This window comes from Talpa occidentalis, unplaced genomic scaffold (genome assembly GCF_014898055.3).
Source record: "Talpa occidentalis isolate TD23 unplaced genomic scaffold, MPIMG_talOcc4v2.1 talOcc4.16, whole genome shotgun sequence".
Lineage (NCBI taxonomy): Eukaryota > Metazoa > Chordata > Mammalia > Eulipotyphla > Talpidae > Talpa > Talpa occidentalis.
Genome location: NW_023601653.1, coordinates 70,442,342 through 70,462,442, shown reverse-complemented (window position 1 = coordinate 70,462,442; position 20,101 = coordinate 70,442,342). Strand labels below are relative to the sequence as shown.

At 44.6% G+C, this 20,101-nt stretch overlaps 1 protein-coding gene across 1 annotated transcript in view; it reads right to left on the bottom strand.

Annotated features, from left to right (window-relative positions):
* LOC119247803 (anoctamin-2) overlaps window positions 1–20,101 on the bottom strand; it is a 236,822-nt gene that overhangs the window by 116,745 nt on the left and 99,976 nt on the right. The window contains exons 11-13 of the mRNA XM_054696498.1: window positions 15,606–15,766; window positions 11,075–11,157; window positions 4,520–4,630 (exon numbers count right to left, since the gene is read on the bottom strand). Coding sequence (XP_054552473.1) covers window positions 4,520–4,630; window positions 11,075–11,157; window positions 15,606–15,766 — 355 coding nt within the window. The remainder of the gene's footprint in view (window positions 1–4,519; window positions 4,631–11,074; window positions 11,158–15,605; window positions 15,767–20,101) is intronic.

Below are 20,101 nucleotides of genomic sequence, written 5' to 3'. Positions count from 1 at the left end.
TCAATTATATCACTATAGATGAGTAATAAGCCAAGATGGAATTAAGAAAATAATTATGAGTATCATCAAAAAGAATGAAATAATTATGAACAAAGTTAACAAGAGATGTGTAAGATTTGCAATCTGAAAATATAAAACATTTTAAAAAATCAAGATTTAAATAAATGGAAAAATAGACTATGGTCCTATATTAGAAAGCATTATCTTGGGCCTCCCTGGTGGTGCAAGAAGTTGAGCACAGCACTGTGAAGCTGTCCATAGCCTCTGCAGTGCGGGTTCGATCCGGCCAGCCAGGGAGCTACCCACATGGCACAGCAGACCTCTCCTGTCTCACCCGCTGCTCCCCTCAGCAGAGTAGTTCAGTGGATCTGCTGTTCTGTTCCCCACTGTCTCTGGTGAATCCTTTCACCCTCCCACACATCTGGCCTGTACCGCAGTTCTGGTATAAATAAATCTTTTTAAAAAAGAAGAAAGCTTTATCTTGTTAAAATGGTAATGCTTCTCCAATTAATCTACAGATTTTTTAAACCTCAGCTTTTTTGTTTTGTAGAAATTGACAAGTTAGTTACGAAATTCATGCACAATGTCATTGTCACATTCCCAGTTTCAAAGTTTACTATATGGTGCAGTAATTAAGATAGCGTAGCACAAGCATATGCACAGACATATAGGTTAATGGAGAAGAATTGAGTATCCAAAAATGAGCTATTATATTTATGGTAAATTGATTTTTTATGAGGATGTCAAGATAATTTTATGGGGAAAAAAATCTTTTTTAACAAATATTGAGATTTTCTAAAATTTTTCACAGTGTTTTACATTTTGAGTATACAACTGAATATCTACAAGCAAAAAAATGCTGGACACCTTCCTTTTGACATACACAAAAAATTACTTCAAGCTGGATCACAGACCTAACTACATGAACTAACACTATAAAACTCTAGAAAGAAAGTTTAGGGGTATATCTCTATCCAAAGGATTAGGCAATGGTTCCTCAGACACAACACAAAAGCACAAAGGAAAAATAAATAAACTGAATTACATGAAAAATCTTTTTTTGTTTCCAATTGTATCACCAATAAAATGAAGATTCAAAACCTAGGAGAAAATATTTGAAAATCATTATTGATAAAAGACCAGAGTCTGGATTATATGAAGAACTCTTAGGACAGAAAAATGAAGATAATTAAGCCAATTTTAAAAATTGGAAAAGCATTTGAATGGATATTTTTCCAGGAAAGACATACAAATAGCCAACAGGAACATGAAAAAGATATTTGGCATCATTAGTTATTAGGGAAATACTAATTAAAACCACATGAAATACCACTTCACACAACTAGGATAGATAAAATAAAACAACAGGTCACAGTGCTGGTGAAGATGTGGAGAAATTAGAGCCCTCATACATTGCTAGTTAGGATGTGGAATGATGGAGTTGCTTTGGAAAATAATATGCAGTTCTTCAAATGCAAAACATAAAGTTATCATGTGACCCAGTAATTACACTCTTAGGTAAAAATTAAAGATAAATGAAAATATACATCCACACAAAAACTTGTACACAATGTTCATGGCAGCATAATCCATGACAGCCAAGAGGCAGAAACCATCCAAATGTCCATTATCTGAAAAATGTGTAAATCAAATGAGGTAGATACAAAACCATGGAACATTATTTAGCAATAAAGAATGATGTATTACTATAGCTATATCTTGGATAAATCATGAAAATATTTTGCTCAATGAAAGAAGCTAATGACCACAATTTACATGATTGCATTTACATAGTCTATAGTAGTCTAGTATATTCTATAGAAATCAAAAAGATTAGTTTTTTCCCATGGCTTGGTGACTATTAGTTCAGAATTTCTTTGGGGGTGATAAAAAGATTTTAAACTTAGAATGTGAAAATGACTGCACAAATCTGTGACTAAATTAAAAAAACATTGAGTTGTATACCCTAAATGCTTAAATTTTATGGTATGAGACACAGATTTCAATGAAGATGCTTTCAAAAGAGGGCCTCCCCGGTGGCGCAGTGGTTGAGCGCTGGGTTGCAAAACTGCCCGCACCCTCTGCAGCGCCAGTTCGATCCCCAGCTGCAAGTTGAGAGTCCCACATGGCGCGCAGACCTCTCCTGCCGCCCGCTGCTCCCCTCAGCAGTGTACTTCATCAGTCTGCCTGTTCTGCTCCCCGCTCTGGCTCTGGTGAATTCTCTCACCCTCCCGCACTTCTGACTGTACCCAGTGCTTGTATAAATAAATAAATAAATAAAAGTTAAAAAAAAAAGAACTTGATGGCCTTTAAATTAAAAAATAAAAAAGGCAATGGACCTTGAGGAGCAGGCAGAGTTGGGCTTGATTATCAAGTTCTGTGGTCGTCCAGAGCTTCTGTACCTCTCTAGGCCTCCATAAATGCTAACTTTTTATCATTTAATCCAACTGGAAGAAAAATACGAAGTGGAGAGAAGTGGTTTTGGTTTCTTCTTTTTTGGTTTTTGAATAAACGCAGACAGAACCAAAGTGATCCTCTAAAATGAAAGCTGCACACCCAAGACCACCAACTAGACTTGGATCCAAATTCCCTGTTTGGTCCCTACAAAAAGCATTGCTTCAGCATCCCACACATGGTTCTGCCCCAGCACCATACCAGGCAGTTGGTATTGCCCTCAACTCTTCCCAAAGTCAAAAGCAGCAGCTCTCCTAGCAACAGGCACGCCTCCCTTCATCTCCCACCTACAGCCAGATTTACAGCAAGACCAGAAGCATTTACAACATTAACAGAAATGAGGAAATACAAGAAGGATGCCGACAATCAAATTCCAAGCCATTTACATCTTATACTGCTCTTTTGGGGAAGGTCATCTCCACCCCCACCCCAGCAGCCGCCAGTGTCCATAAGGCATTAGATGCTTTGAGCTTTTCATTCTCAACAGTGTAATGAAAATAGATGTTGAATGCTAAAACATAAACATATGTATCATTTATAATGCATTCAGATGTTTTTCAATTATTCATGGTTCCTGAAAGTTATTTGACCTATCATGCACATATATCCAAACAATGTTTATATTAGAACCACAGCCTCAATGTACGCAATTCCAGCTCCTTGGCATTCCCGTCTATGGAATTAAAATTAAATGAGTCAGTGGTCAATAAAAGTTACATGTGATTTCCATAAAATTATCCATTGTATATTGCTCTGGGGTGGAGAAAGAAGGTTGCATGGAGTTGGCAAAGCTGACAGAATACAGAATGATTGCTTTCTGATGAGGGTGGTGGTGATGATTAGCCTTTCCTAAGAATGAATTCATTATTTCCCTGAATAATTGGTGGTCTTCAACTTACTTTTCGTCTAGGAAAAAAATAACTCAGAGGGCCACCCTCTTTCTCTTCTAAGTCCTGTTTTCTTAAAAAAAAAAAAAAAAAAGCCAGTATTCTGAGCTCAAAAACACCACATTCTTCTGTTTTGGTGCTTGAATAAATTTGCATGTTAACACAAATGGTTCCAACTTAAAGAATGTAAAATTAAACGAAACTTGAATTTAAATCTAAGATGGAGAAAAGACACATGTAAAAACAACAGATTTTCAATCTTGTTGATTTTTTTCAAGAACCAGATTAGGAAAGACATAAACACACACTTGGTTTCAAAGAAGGGGGGCATTGAGAGGAGACGGGCACTGCCAAAGAGGAGCCCCCCCACCTCACACACACTATGAGTATTTGCAGATCACAGCCCTGTTTCAATGTCTGCATGCACTGTAAAACTCAGAGATGTGACTCAGAAGACATGTTCACTGTCATGTTCCAACTTTTGGAGGCCCACCCAGAGAAAATGAAATGTAAGGAGCACTGCATGAGTAGTTCAAGCAAAGACAGGCATGAGTTTGCCCCTGCCAGCTCCAAGAGCTTTATCCTCCAACTTCCCCACTGTCCTTGAAGGAGAGTCTCCAAAGTGGTTAGGACACATAGCGTGAGGGCTAGACCGGGTCAGAATCCCAGACCCATCCACCACTTACTGGTTTCGTGACCTAAGGCATACGATAATCTGTGAACATAACTTTTTTTTCATAATTGTTTTAATTTACTTAACAACTGTAACCGTTTCACAAATTTACTGTGAGAATGAAATAATACACTTAGAACAGTGTGCGGCAGAGAGCAAGTCTTCAATGAGGCTGAGCTATCACTGGGCTGGCTGGTAAGGTGCTGCTTAAGTATTTAGGGATGGAGTCAAAAGGAACCAGACATGAATCATTTCTTTCTTCTTCAACCTGCTCCCCCCCTTTGTCTCAGGAGGGAGACACAAATCAAGCCATGGTAAAAAGCCTGGTGCCCATGAGCCTGGACTACAGAACAAGGAGAAAAGTCCTACTCTCACCCCCATCCTGTCCCACCCTATCAACCTCTTCTCATGACCCAGTCTTCATCCAGGAAGGTATTGCAAGTAAGATGACAGCAAGATCTTAAGACATAAAGAGGAGGGTGAGCAATGAGCCCCAGCACCTTACCTCATCTTCATTCTCGGTTGCACTGGGTCCCAATTTCTGGACAACTGACTTGTCACTCTCTTTTAACAATTTCTCTCGAACTTTGGTTTCATACTCAGGCCGGGAATGTTCCTAAAACCCAAAGAGTCAAAGAGTAGTTAGTAAACAGGTAGAAGAATGACCTTGGCCTGTGAGTTATACCCAGACACACAAGTACACTAAAGTCAGGACTTAGTATCAGCGGCTACTGGAATGAACTGTCACACACCACACACAATCACGAGGAGTCTAGACCAAGAACACGTGTGGGGGGAAGAGAGGAAATACACAACACTTGTTACCACATGGAAAACCAAACCTGGGCACGGTCCTGGGAATGGCGCCGGTGTTGAGAAAGCAGAGAGTAAATGTTAACTGGGCAGCTGAGACAAAGAGAAGCCACATGCTTTGCATAGCAATTTAATCAAAGGCCAACGGATACATCTGGTCACTCCACCAACTATCTTTATATCTCAAACTTTAAGTATCAACAAGCAGAATCCCAGCTGGAGAAACAGATGCACCCCACAGCTGGGAGTTAAGGCAACAACAAATTTCTTTCCTGCACCGTGATTCTGTGAGTTAAAATGGCGACCAATAAACATCAAAGTTAAAGGTGGCCATAGGGAATCTTAAAACTCACTTGCCTGGACCTGCTTCCTGTACAGCCTAGGTGAGTAACTCATTGGCAAGCACAATGCTCAAGAGACAGCACGGGGCCATTCAGAGATACAGACCTGAAGAGTGAGTCACAGTTATATGACGTTCACATAACTAATCAAGAAGACCATGGTCAAATCAATGCAGATGCTGGGCAGGAAGATGCATGACTTACTTCAAAGAGAACTCAGGGGTGTACACCTGGCCTCATTGGCAGGACTTCCCCACAGCTTCTAAGGGCAAATATCTATATGTGTGCAGATTTTTGTGTTCTTGCATTATTTACTGATAACTCCCAGGCAGGGATTCAGCTCACAGTGGACTCCACACGTTTCCTTATTGCTGCTCTTACATCAGAGATTCCAAAAGCCAACCCACAGGTTTCCAACCCTTCTTTGGCTTCCCCAAGACATGGCATGATGTTGGGGAGGAAAAGGCATGCATGTGACTAGTGTACACATCCAGTACAGGAGCAGGAGGGGAGACTACCCAAAGTGTTAAAGGCCCTCCTCACCACCGAGGGATGCCTCAACCCATGCCTCCCAGGAGGCCGTCTTGATTGCTATAATGTACCTGGTGGGGCTATGTCCCTCTCACTCCAGTTTAATACTTTCTACCACAGGTAGTTCTCGATGACTCATTTTCCTTATATTATTTCCCAGCTGTTTTGCATGTGAGAGTCTTTTTATCCTGTCACAAACTTGCTGCTGATTTGTATTATTTACCGATTTGCATTATTTCGTGTTTTCTCACAGCACCCCATGAACGCACAGAAATCTCCAAATGCTTGTGAATTTCACTTGGTTTTGTCTCTCACTTTCATCCACTCTCCAACACAGAATTTCCTCAGGTGTATACCAAGAGAGTTTTAGCTTTAAAAAAATCCCTGGTCTAAAAGTTTAGAAAAGACCCCAGAATGTATCACCTGGGAGTCAAACATGCATGTGAAAAGCTCTCACAAGCTCTACTGTAAAGACAGGTGCTTTTCTTAAACCATTCACATCCCACAAAACTCCTTTTGCTTCCAACAATTAACATCAAGCAGGAAAACTGTGGGAAACATGGTCTGACGTTTTCCTCCCTGGCCTCTGAAACTTGGGGTATTTTCTATATGACTCCTTTATTTTATCCCAAAGGAAGAGTGTGATTTAAAAAAAATAGAGCTGGATCTTTCTGGAGAGAACCACAATGCAGGTTCTAGTCCCTTCAAGCCAGAGGAATTCTGGCTCTTCCAAGCCCTGCACAGGGCTGCACAGGGCTGAGGAGACTTCCAGCTGGCCTGTGACTTTCCCAAGATATGCCATAGTGGCACATAGCATCCTCACACCCTCTTTCTGTGGCTGTGCCCCATTTCACTCCACACCAGGCCTGATTCAGACTCCCTCGTCTGTTTAGAGCAAGCATTCCCAGCACACAGACAGGAGTCCAAAACACTCAAGACAGAGCCTTAGGCTCCTTTGCATTCGGCTGAAGTAGGTCAGACAAGGATGTGGCAGTGTGCAGTCAAGAGGATCAGATGAGGTTATAACATCCCTCAAAGGTAGGGAGCTGGACAAGTGAGTTCATGGCCAGAGCAGACTGTATACTCCAAGAGGGTTGCTCCACACACCAGCCACAGCAGGTCATCCCTGGCTGGGGAGCTGATGCCAAATCATCAGGAATACACAGCCCTTCCCATCAAGACTCCAGAAACTACTTAACCTCTAGTTGGTCTCCTCAGGAGCTGGCCCAGGCCAGCTCAGGACCAGCCTTTGCTCATCTAAAGAGGTCAGTGCAGAGACACGCTGAACATGTCTTCAACAAGGAGTCACCGAGCACCTATGTCTAGAAGACTTTCCCAGGCGCTGTGGCTGCAATGATAGCCCTCCTCTTGTGAAGTTTGTCTTAAGGGAGGAAAGAGGTGGTGAGTCGACACAGAGATACAAAACTAGCAGATAGTGTAAGAGCAACTGAAGAACCAGTCAGGATGACTGCTTCAGAAAGGGGCACCAGGGAGGTCAATCTGAGGGGGTGATGTTTTGGTGGCAATGAAGAAGTCAAGACAGCCATGTAGAGATTGGAAGAGGGAAGAGCCAGGGCAGAAATTGGAAAGAGCACAGGAGAGAAAGGTAGCCAGAAGGTGCGAGCAGGGAGGAGGATGGCATGGCCTGAGGCTAGAAAGGTAGCAGAGGATTTATTCCCTGCATGACTGAAAGCCACAAAGAATAGCTTAAGTTTGGTATGATGGGCAAGGACTGGAGGGTGCTGAGGAGGGCATCGGCGTTCAGATCTGGCCCACAGTCTCAGAGGTGCCAGAGACACCAGTGGCCTGATATGACAGAAGCTAATCAGGTGACAGAGGCCCACTGAGCTGAAATTACCTCACCTCAGAGCAAGAGACTTGATGTTACTGGGTCTGCTGGCAACAAACACAGATAAGCTGGTTCCATTGTGAGACCCCTTAGGCCAGGGCTGCATGGCCCAGGGTAGTGGGGGGGGGGGTGACTTCTTATCCCTGCCCGGATAAGAAGGCAATCTCCCATCTCTGCTCCGGTGTAAAACCTGGACTTGGGCCACCCTACTTGTTCTACCTGCAATGGCGGTATTTTGGGGGCATGTGGGAGAGACGTGGGGATGGCTTTGGTCCCTGTGTGAGTCAGCACCCTCTTTCCCCGATGCATAGAGCACACCGGTCTTAAGGTCTTAGGAGCCAGACAGCTGCAGGGAGTACACCTGATACCTGAGGGTGGTGTCTGGCTGAAATAGAAAGATTGCTGTCACAGCTTACAAGGTCTGTGCCCCCAACCCTGCCACCCCAAAACCACTTGCCATCCTTTTGCCTCTCACTGAGTGTGGGTTAAACCTGCCCAGGATGTTCCACACAGGTCCTAACACACTTGGAATACCACAATTACCTTCTTACCCCACCCTCTGTACTTCCCGTCACCTGCAGGAGACACAGGCCAGCAAGCAAGAAGTACCCTCCCGACCGGGCCACCAGCGGATATTGGTTGCATCCCAGCCCCTGTCCCTGCAGCTAATTACACTTCCCAGACACATCATTGTGCCTGCCCCACAGCCTAGCTGCCCCTGACCATGGCTTCTTCTCACCATGTCTTCCCTGCAGGTGCCTTTTTTTCCTTTGCTGCTCATGAAAATCCAACCACTCTTAAAAATCCTAATAAAAAAAGAACTTCGGGCCTCCTTGGTGGTGCAGGAGGTTAAGCGCTGCACTGTGAAGCTGTCTACAGCCTCTGCAGTGTGGGTTCGATCCCGGCTGGCTGGCAAGAATCCCACATGGTGAAGCAGACCTCTCCTGCCTCACCCACTGCTCCCCTCAGCAGTGTATTTTGTCAGTCTGCCTGTTCTGCTCCCCACTCTGTCTCCAGTGAATCCTCTCACCCTCCCGCACATCTTGACAGTAACCCGGTTCTTGTATAAAAATAAATAAATCTTTAAAAAAAAAAAATTCACTCACACTCACCATTGTATCTGAAATATTTAGAGGCCAGATAGCAGCCTTGCTGAACATAACTCTGGAGATCAGAAACTGCACTACTCCATGTTTCCAGCCACCATACCAAAATCTAGCACATAGTAGGTGCTTAATGAGTGTGTTCAGACTGAACTGAATTTTGAGAGTGTTTGAACTTCTAGTCCAAAATACTGAAGACAAGGCCGAAGACAAGGCTGTCCTCCCTGCCTCTTGGTGACACCTGGCCCTGGATTTGCATGCATGGCACACTCCAACTCTTCTGTGGAACCCCTGGCCTCAGCGGCACCTCGCTCAGGGCTACTATCAGGAACGCCTCCATGTGCCCTGGAGGAACCCAGCCTTGGCCAGGCCACTTTCAGCCTCAAATCACACACCCCTATGAAGTAACCGTGGTTCACTGGGTTAAACAGGAAAGCTGGCTACCGATGGAGAAATGGATTCTAATCCCACTCCTGCCAGGGGCCTGTGACTGAGATTCAAAGGCATCAGTGACAGCTGATGCCTTCCTGTGTTTACCCTTCCTTGCTTGTACAGAGACTTGCTGGCACCCCTAGCTCTACTCAGCACACACACTTGGCTGGTCTCTGGCCCCCCACAGGCTTAGAGGCTAGGATGCTTCTTCTTCTCTTCTTTGGAGATACCCCAGGCCCTGAATTGGGGGCTGTACCCCACCACCTCCCAACCCAGCCCCAACTGCCCCCTCGCTTGCTCTCCCCTCTCCTTCCTTCCTCTCTCCTCCTCTCCTCTTCTCTCTCTCCCTCTCACTCATCTGAATCCACTGGGACCAACTTGACAAAGACATCCCAATAAGAACAACCCACGCAGTGCAACTTCCACAGCTCTTTCTACTGAAAGCACTAGTTTGGGCATTTTCCCTAAGAAATGCAATTGCCTTTATTATTCTCTGCCACTTATCTTCCTAACTAATTTGTATCCTCTCTGAAGGCAGAATCCATATGTACGTTCTCTCATTTACCATGGAATCCATGATGCTGTTAGTCTTGGGGCATATGCTTAATGCATAGACCCGGAATAGAATGGGCACATGTACTCAATACATGGTAATGGGAGCCCATCTGCTCAAAGACAAGCTAAGTAGATCATTAAGGAGAAGCAATGGTAGCTCAGCACAGACAGAGAGAGCTACACAGACCTATGAATAAGACTAAATTGGAAGTTTCACCTGCTTGGTCATAAACCATCAGGGTCACAAAGCCAGAGGTCCCAAGGCACTGCAGGAAAGGCCTGCCCTCTGTGCAGCCACCATCATGCTGGGATGATGAGTGGAGACACAGGCCTCTGAGTCCATTCCCAGCACCTCATCCACAATACCCACAACTTCAATGGCACCTATCTGATATTCATATCTGCTGTTCACTCAATGGCAGAGTGGAAGAAAGAATATGAGCAACCATCCACACTGCACATCATCAACCAGCCAACATCAGGAGGCCCTAGTTCTCAAAAGAGCTTGGAGGGATGGCCAACGTGTTTTCATCCTTTAAACATCATTGTCCATGGGCCTCCCCGGTGGCGCAGTGGTTGAACGCTGGGTTGCGAAGCTGCCCGCTGCCTCTGCAGCGCCGGTTTAATACCCGGCCACCTGGCGAGGGTACCACATGGCGCACAGACCTCTCCTGCCGCCCGCTGCTCCCCTCAGCAGTGTACTTCAGTCCTTCTGCCTGTTCTGCTCCCCGCTCTGGCTCTGGTGAATTCTCTCACCCTCCCACACTTCTGACTGTACCCAGTGCTTGTATAAATGAATGAATGAATGAATGAATGAATGAATGAATGAATAAATAAATAAATAAATAAATAAAAATAAACATCATCTGTCCAGAAAGCCAGACTTCAGAAGAACCAGCCGACCCTCTGTCCTTAACTCATGCTCTTGTTTCACATGCTGTGGACCAGTTTACACTGTCACACTGGTCCACTGGCTCTTTCTTCCAGAGGCATCAAAGGCAGCCAGCATTGAACCCAGGCCTCTCCCTTGACCCTCACAAAGGCATTGTGGAATTTTCTGCTCTGGGTCACATGGGAGCAACTTCCATTCTCAGGCTCCATGCTCACCAGCTCAATGGGATGAGAGGTACAGGCATGTTGAGTTCAATCTCAAGGCCACCACAAGACTTGCCTCCTGTACCATCTCTCTTCATAGAGGCAGGTACTGGCATACCTGGCCACCCACAATATCTTCCAGCTCAAGAGAGCAGAGAGGATTTAAACTCTTGGTCTTTGTACATCTCAACCATGAAGCCAAGCTAGGAAAGCAGCCCCAGCAGGAGTCAGCTGGTGACCGGCTGATGTGTCAGCACGCGTAAGGGGTTATATCACTCAAGACAGTCTTTCCAGAGTCAAAGCAAAGCAAGGACCAGAGAAGCATGAGAGAGAGAACTCACTTCTTCCTCTTCTATACCAGTCAGGTCCCAGAAGTAGCCCAGTCGCATCTGTAATCTCTTCCAGTTTTCAAGAAACATGGTTGCTTGAAAAGAAAGAAAAAATGAAGGGAGATTAAAAAAAAAGAAAGAAAAAATTATATTAATTGTCAAAAGTGGGTTTTGGATACTTTCCAGGTACCCCAGTGGAGGTAGAGGAAAAACTTCTAGATTTCAAATTTAGGGCTTCTCTGCAAAGCATTTAATCCTTTCTCTCTACTTCTATTTGGAACTAATAGAAATATTCCATTAGTTCCAACAGGTGTATTTAAAGGGACACACACACACAAACACACATCCTTTTCCGTACTTCCCAGTTATGAAAACAGTAAACTTTGATCCAATAAACAAAGGAAGGACAGAGGATGAAGAAAATGAGAATGGGAGCATTTGTAATCTTCTTGACAAACCTCACCCAGCCATCACTCACATTTCCTCCCTATACTTTCCTCAGCATTCCAACTGCGCCCTACCTCCACCCCGCACCATCTTTCTGCTCCCAGCACCACTTCACTTTTCTGGGCACTAATCATCTCATTTGGTTGTTACATGACAGTCTCCTCATAGTTCTACCTGATTCCAACCCATCCTGCATGCTATTGTGTTACTAAGCGCCCTGAAGTGGCATTCATCCAATCTTCCATTCGTTTGGCAAATGTTTGTTGAATGCCTACTAAACCTACACATCAGTCAGTTTGCCAGCTTCAACCACAGCCCAATGTGCTCCAATAGAACCAACTCCCTCTACTCTGCAATCATGGCTTATTACACCAGGATTGGACACTGGAGTCAGAGCCTGCAGCCAGGCCAGCAGATACTATATCTTGAAAATCAAAACCAAGAGACACAAGGAAAAGCAGAGATAGGAGAAACCACTCAGCATCTGAAAGGAGAAGGGGTGTGGTTTCTGACAGTAACCCCAGCTCCAGTTCCCCAGAGGCCTGGCCATCTTTCATTTCCTGCACCTGCAAGCTTGTTTCTTGCCTTCTTACAATAAATGTCTTGCTATCTGAGCAAGCTGGAGTGAATTTCTAATCCTCCAAGAAAACTAGGTCCAACTAATGCACCTGCAATGTACAAAACTCTGTCCTGGGCATCCTGGGGAAGATGCGGTGACTTGGAGGTAGATTCTGCTCTATTTACAGTCGATGGAGAGAGACTGTAAATAACCATAAGACTAGGGATATAGTGATCTGGGCCTTAAGAAAGGCACAGATAAAAAGCTATGGGCATGCAGAGGAGGGAGAGCTCGCTGCCAAGAAGCCACCAGAGCAGTGTTTTGCACAATAAGGTCTGGGCCGTGAAGGGGTAGGGAGAAGAAAAAGGCTAACCGCCCCCCCTTGCCAAAACTTTCAGTGGCTCCTTATGGTTTAAGCTCTTCTTCACTGAAGGCCACACTGGACTACTGGCTGCCATGCAAGTCTGTGGTGTAACAACAGACCTGGGCTGCCTCAGTTTACCTGGGCCACAGCACAGAGCTGAGCATAACAAACACCCAAGGACCAGCTGAATGAGGAGCTACTTCAAGCTATGTTTCTTTTTACTTAGCGCTACATCGCAGTGCCCTCATTTGTTGGTTTTTCTCCTTTGGATGTTTCCCCATGGGGACATCCTGACCTCCTCCTGATACCAGTATTGACCTGTAGAAGCAGGATATCCCTCCTCCTCTCCCCACACCCTTCTCAGAGCCTGAGGAAGACTCTGCACAGAGCAAGAGTCACTGAAGAGGAGCTATAAGGGCAGGGGAGGACCACCACGATGAAGAGCAACAGAGCACTCCAGGCACATGGGCGCACCATGCACTCACTGCCACAAGAACACCACGAGGAGGCCTTGCTTCACCCCTGGACAGGGGAGGACAATGGTGACAGGCACAAGGTGAGGAGCACAGACTCTAATCACAGAGCAGCTTCACACGACTGGAGGTGGGTCACAGCTGGAAGGGGCAGGACTTAGACACACTTGGGGCCAACTGATTCCTAAGTTGGGGTCCTTACACTCTATTCAAAACCCTGTCCTTTGGCTTCCTGTGCCAATAAGGCATCGTTTTCTTTCTAAAGATCCCCAGAGTCTGAAACCAGAACTGCTGAGGGGGGTGGGCCTGAAGATGTCAACAAGCCCAAGTTCTGCTGATGAGTACCTTCATGCACACCCTCATCCCCACTCCTCACACAATCCACCCCCCTAGCTTGGCAACCCCCACCAGGGTCCTGCCAACAACCTGCATCTCTCCCAGGGGAGAACCACTTCCTACAGACTTCTTCCTGGCAGGCCCAGGCCCACCCAGCACAGCACAGCATCACCAATCATAATAATTGTGGTAATGAGATACTTCACTATTATTTTTTAATTGTAATTTGTAGGCAATCATGCCCAGGGGCTCCTGGCTACTGTAACCAAATTCATAATCACATAAAACACAGCAAGGCTGTTTAAAAAAACAAAACCAAACCCTGCCCTATGCCAGGAAGCTCTGACACACTCCCACCTTCGTGCGCTCCCTCCTGCTCTGGTGGAGGAAGGGAGAGGAGCCAGCAGGGGCAAGACATTACTGAGAATGTTTGCGGGGTGGGGAGCTATTTGTTCATTAGAGCTACCTGGGAGAGAGGGGAGACAGTTGTTGGGGCTTAAAAGAGGGAAGTACAATTGAAAACCAAGATTCTCTACAACAAGGAATCACACATCCAGGAAGTTCTTTTTTTTTTTTTTTTTTTCTTTTTTTAAACTTTTTTTTTTTATAGAGGCATGTTTTTATTTATTTATTTATTTGTTCGTTTGTTTCGTTTATACATGCACTGGGTACAGTCAGAAGCGCGGGAGGGTGAGAGAATTCACCAGAGCCAGAGCGGGGAGCAGAGCAGGCAGAAGGACAGAAGTACACTGCTGAGGGGAGCAGCGGGCGGCAGGAGAGGTCTGCGCACCATGTGGGACCCTCCTCTGGTGGCCGGGGAGCAGCCGGGAATCGAACCGGCGCTGCAGAGGCTGCGGGCAGCTTCGCAACCCAGCGCTCAACCGCTGCGCCACCGGGGAGGCCCATCCAGGAAGTTCTTAAGGGATCACAGCCCCGGGGTTATTAAGCTGCACCTACTCGATCATGGTAATGGCTGCAAGACAAATTAACGGGAATTAGGGTTGCAATATATCAACACATGAATGCATATTCCAGGCTCCATATTTTTTCAAATGGATTTTGCTGTAATAACTAGATGTTCCTGCGTGACAAGGAGATACAAAACTGCCTCTGACTTCCAGGCAGCAAGTCTCGACTTCAGTTTTCCCTACTGCCCCTGCCTGGGAACAGCTCCAGAGCCTCGTGATTACAGGTGCCAATTCCTCCCACTCCCTGTCCCTACTTCTGTGAGCTGACCACGGCCCATGTGTCCCTGGGCAGTAGCCATTCTCCCCGAGAATAGAGTGTCCCCTGGAAGCTGCTGGTGGTGGGATCATAATATGGGAGTCTTTCCTGTCTAGATCTTTCTCTACCCAAGCAGAGGACCCGACGGGCAGGCAGCAGGTCGTGTTCGGTCCTCCCAGGGCTGTGAAGAACGAACCTCTCCTTTCTCCTCACACTTGCAGGGGTGTGACTCACACCCGCCCTGGCATGTCCTCCAGGCCCCCGCGGAGTTGGTGATAAATCAAGCAGCTCCACAGCGGGACGGTGGCCCTGGCGGTATGCGATCCAGGGGGAGAGCTAGGGCTGCACATCCGCTGATGAGTAAAAGCAGGTGGCCACTCCAGACGGGCTGGAACATGTGGGCTTGGGCCCTTCTTTATGCACGCGGGTGTGTCTTCTTGGAAGAGTTCAGTTATCATGGGGTTGTTATTCCAGGCCACCCCAGTTTGGGAGAGAAGAAAAGTGTGTGTGCGCATGTGCGTGTGTGTGCATGCACACACATGTGTGTGCATGTGTGCATGTGTGTGGTCAGACAGCTATGTCTCAGAGAACATTTTTACCCTAATACTCGAAGGCAAGGGAGAAGGAAGAAAATGAAGGAACTATTTGTTCTTTCCTTTACAAAACCCTTTGGTGAGACTATTGAAGTTATCAGTCATGTTACACAAAATCATTTCAGTCTTCATTTGTTGGTGTGCTGGAAACAATATTGAACCTGGACTCAGGAGACCAGGTCTTGGTCCACCTTTTCCACCAGTTAGCTCTGTGACCTTGGCCACTCTGAGTGTTATGCTGGATGACAGCTAAGATTTGACATGACTTAGCAGGGTATTCCAGAAGTGCCTTAAGGGTGTAGTATGAGTTTTCAAGACATATGTAGATTCAAGTTCTGAATAAATCATATGTGAGACAAATACAAGGTTAAGATTCCATTATATTTTTCTAAACATAAAGGATATCTAATTCTGTTTACACATATGAGAAGAACTGTCCCTAAAATTCTTCTTGAAATACAAAGACTACTAAAGGAAGCAGTCCTTCAGAGCTTAGTCACTGTACCTTTTTAAAAGCATTGCCCATGTGTTGGTGATGCCTACTTACCCCACAAAGCCATGAAGATGGAAAAGAACACGGTGGCAGGGTTGTCAAACAGGTGGCTGGCCCGTGCAGTCCCACAGGCTGAGCTGAGGTTCCAGTAATCACAGGACTTGTCACACAGGGGACACATGGTGAAGGCATTCTGCTGGTCACACATCTCTTTGCTGCAGTGGACAGAGGCCACTGGGTCACACAGAGCTCAAGCAGGACCCCCCCAAGCAAATCAACCCCAAACCTCTCCCACTTCCAAATTCATGGCTGAGGTCATCTGCTCCACAAATGAGGGGTATTAAAGAAGCTAAGCTTGGATTTTTCACTGTGAAAGCATTATCTTTAATTTTGCCCCCCAAAGTAGAAGGGCCACCTTTTGAACTGTGGAGCTCTCTGACATTTGAAGTGTCCCAACAGAAAGTTAGTGACCAAAGTTTCAAGAGATATGATACATTGAACGGTGCCTTAAAAAGTCCCTTCAAATGTGCTGAGTCTATGAGGTTGGTGGAAGATCAACAGTTGGGAATAAATCACCTTTCTGAAGTTAGATTTCATAATCCATTCTTCAAGCACAGGTTGCCTTCTTAAATCCTACTGGCTGCCTTGGGAATGTGTAATACTGGTCACCAGGAAAACCAAACATGAGTGTGTGTGGCTGGATCAACACCAGCTCTTACTTCTAGAAGGAGAGGCCATGTGAAGTAGAATGGAGTCAGATATAGGTTGGAAGTCCTTCTCTGAGTACATCAGTTGTAGGATGTGGGTCAATGAAATCAACCAAATAAGAATAATCATAACCTTAAAATGGGACTAAGGATAAAGTAAATTCTTCCAAGGTCTAGATTCTGACACTTGGAGAGAGAGAGACGTGTGAGTCAAATAACCATCATATACATTCTAACTTACTCTCATTATTTCTATTCAATAAGCTGATGAACACATTTGAAATTCCACTCAAGTGATTAGCTGGCTCCAATAAATCTAGGATCACAGTGTGTTTGCAAATAAGCAGCAAAGAATCAAAGCCTTAATGGACTTCGCAAATGTCCCCCCACACCACATAGGTAGGAAAATGAACGAACTTAGCACTTTGGTATGGAACACTCCCTTTGGGGAATAACAGGCAGATGGTTAAGTTCATGTCTTGGGGGAGAGGGTGAAGATGTCAAAATATTGTGAAAATGGACACTGGCTGTTTTTACACACAGCAGGCAGGGGGTTCCTGCGCTGAAAACCACAGCTGCGTTTTCTCCTGAAAGAGGCAGCAGAGGGCGCTACAGAGCATGATTGACAAGTGGGAGGCCACTGCAGATAAGGACGCTGGCTCCCTGTGTGCTGAAGCCAGGGCTTCCTGAAACCCAGACTGACAAAGGAGGCCTAGGTGGTGTTCCCCTTCAAGAAGAAGCTGAAGGGCCTACCGGAGGGCTGTCACTGTCTTTCAGGTTCCAGCCCTCAGGCTTGTTTTTAATGACCTATTAAGTCCATCACTAGAAAAGTCCTTTTGTGTGAGAGAATGGAAATTCGGAGTCTCTGAGGGCAAATCCTGGTTCCTCCAACTGCCTGCTAAGCTTCCATTGGCAGTGTCAATAGCAATGACTCACTCACATCGACAATATTAAATAGTAATATCTTAGTAAGTTCAGCTGTGCTAGCTTCACTTGGGTACATTCTTATTGGTAACTGGAGAGCAAGGTTTATTTTAAGTCTTCTGGGTCAGAATCAAGGTCACTTTGCAGTTGAGAAGTGGCTACTTTTGGAGAAGAGAGTGCCCTCTTAGAAAACAGATTCTCACAGAAAGTTGTTGGCCTGTATGAAGAAAGCTAGTCGAGAGTTTGCTTCTGAGCTATGTCTGAGCACGCAGGAGTTCTCAGGGCATGCCCTTCAAAGGCCTGCATGAGGGACGTCACTTTGTGGTTTGGGATTTTTTTATGCATAGATTGTATATATAGTGCATGTATACATGATCCTGATCAACCTGATCCTGATGAAATCTAGTCAATGTTGAAAGGTCAAGAATGAAAAAAGTGTTAGCAACCAACTCAGTACAAAGCGCTTTGAAACATAAGTGCTGTGTTAATGATTGGTTTTAAAATTAGAATAGTCAACTATCAATCATTTGTACAAAATGGTGGCCATTTTGGATACTCCCCAAATCATTTAAATTGGATACTCCCCAAATCATTTAAATTTGAAATCAGAATGCTTTATATGTATTGGAGGAATTTTTGGTTCGTTTTTATGTAAACAATTTTAACAGAATTCTGGAGAAAGTCAGCCTTGGGATGTCATTAAAATGACGATGCATTCCCTGAGGAAGGCTGCCTCTAGACAGACTGAAAGACGGGAGTTTGCTTAGAAGTGATAGAGAGTCTGGGTCATTCACTGGTTGGTTGATCCACAGATTTCTACTGTGGTCAGAATCTAATGTATTAGGTATTGCTCCCATCTGTCATTTTTTTCTAGAAAGCATTATTAGTTTGGTAAATGGCCTGACAATCAGTTTAACCAAGACCCCAAAGCCAGTGGTGTTTCCTGCTTGTCAGGTGACGCTGGGCTGTCAGCTCACAGGGACAGAAGCAGTGACACATCATCTGCCAGTCAGGCCTCGGACCTGTCGACCTGACATAAGCCATTTTTTAAAATGTGGTTTAGACTTAAGCTTTTTCAATACTCCAGTTACTCTTATCAATGAAAGCAAATGCTGACAAATGAAACCAATTCCTTGGTAAGTAAAGTTCTACATTATGCTGTGGAATCACTACTATCAAATGATTCTTTTGATCTCACATATCAAAGTTATGGTGACAAAAGGTACCACTCAAAATTCCAATTAAAGTAAATATTCTGGTTTGGCTACTGAACTGTGGTAATACAGATATAACTGTCAGGGGAATTGAGTGAAGGATTCACTGGGCCCTTCTATATTAGCCTAACTTTCTGTGTATCTATAATTTTCTCAAAATAGGGGGATTTTAAAAAGTCATACCTAGATGATAAGTTTCAGTTTCAATGCCAAAGTTAGAAACCTCCAAAATAATTCCCAGAATAGTGCAACTTTTTAATTATCCTTAGGAGTGACTGATAGAAGCAACCTCCAAAAGATCATGAATCTATTTAGATTCAGTCCTTGGATGTAGTAGCTGTTCCTTTGTTGATGAGAAAAGGTACTTCATGAGATTTTTTTCCAGCCCAAATTTTGATGGATAGAATGATTTTACTGGAAATTATGAATAAAGAGCAGTTCTTTTTTAAAACTTCTTCATAATCTGTTTAATATTTTTCTATCACTTACACCTTTCTGATCGGCCACAAACTACCCTGTGTTTGAAAACTCCAAAACCAAAATTTCAATTTTCTAGCAGTCAATCTGAAACTTTTCGACTAATTTACAATTTAAAAAATTCCAGTATGCAAATAGAAACACACCATCTCCCCACCAATACACTCACATAACTGAAATAAAATCTCATGAAACAATACTTACACTTGCTTATTGTGATGGTGACTAGCATTTCACCTCAAACTTCTCTCACCAGCTTCATTCTACTTTATCTACTCCACCTTAGAACTTCATTCTAGTTCATTTAAAAGACAATCCTTTAAACTTAATCCATAATTCAGCTTATAAAACACTGTACCAGCTGACGTGCAATTTGGCTCATTGTAATAATGATCACATTTTACATATACCCACTCGTGTGTGAGTATGCAAGCATGTACACAGACTTATATCTTCAAAGCATGAGTAGACCATGGTCGTTTCCAGCAGGGGTCACTGTCTCATGCATTCCCACATGGAGCAGGAGGACACAAATTGTAAGTCACGCCGTGAGCTGACATCCCCCCACTACCCTGGTTCTCTATGCACAGATCAACCTGAGAGCGAGCTCTCTAGGAAACACAACTGGACAAGGGAAACACAGGAGCTGTTTTTTCTTAGAATGCATCAGGAAAGATCAGTTGAAGCTACTGGGCTACCAAGAAGACATGAGCTTCTGGAAGACTTCACAGCTTCTTGAGAAAAGCAAAGGCTTTGGAACAGGTGGTCATGGAGTTCAGATCGAGGGCTAATGATTACTAGAAGTTGATGCTGGGCAAATTGCGTGACTTCACTTAGCATCAACTTCTCCATCTATCTTAGGTAAGAATAATAATACTTATCTTACAGAGTTCACAGCATTGATATCTACAGGATCAAAAAAAAAAAATCTAGAACAGCCAAACCACCTAGTGCCACTCTTGCATGAGCCAGATATTTGGTATGCATTCATCTCTCACATCATAGGAAAGGCAGGACCCTGACAACTGGTCTCTTGTGATCAAGTTCTTAGCACTCCCAGTCAGAACCATGGGACAGAGATCCTGGAATGTCATACACACATACCCAAACACTTGTCTCTTCTGCCAAGTTATTTAGCTTTATTTTAAACATTGGCACCACTACTTCCAGGTCATCTAATTTGCGAGATCCTTTCTATGGTTTGCTATAGCAGCAAGAAGAGGTATCT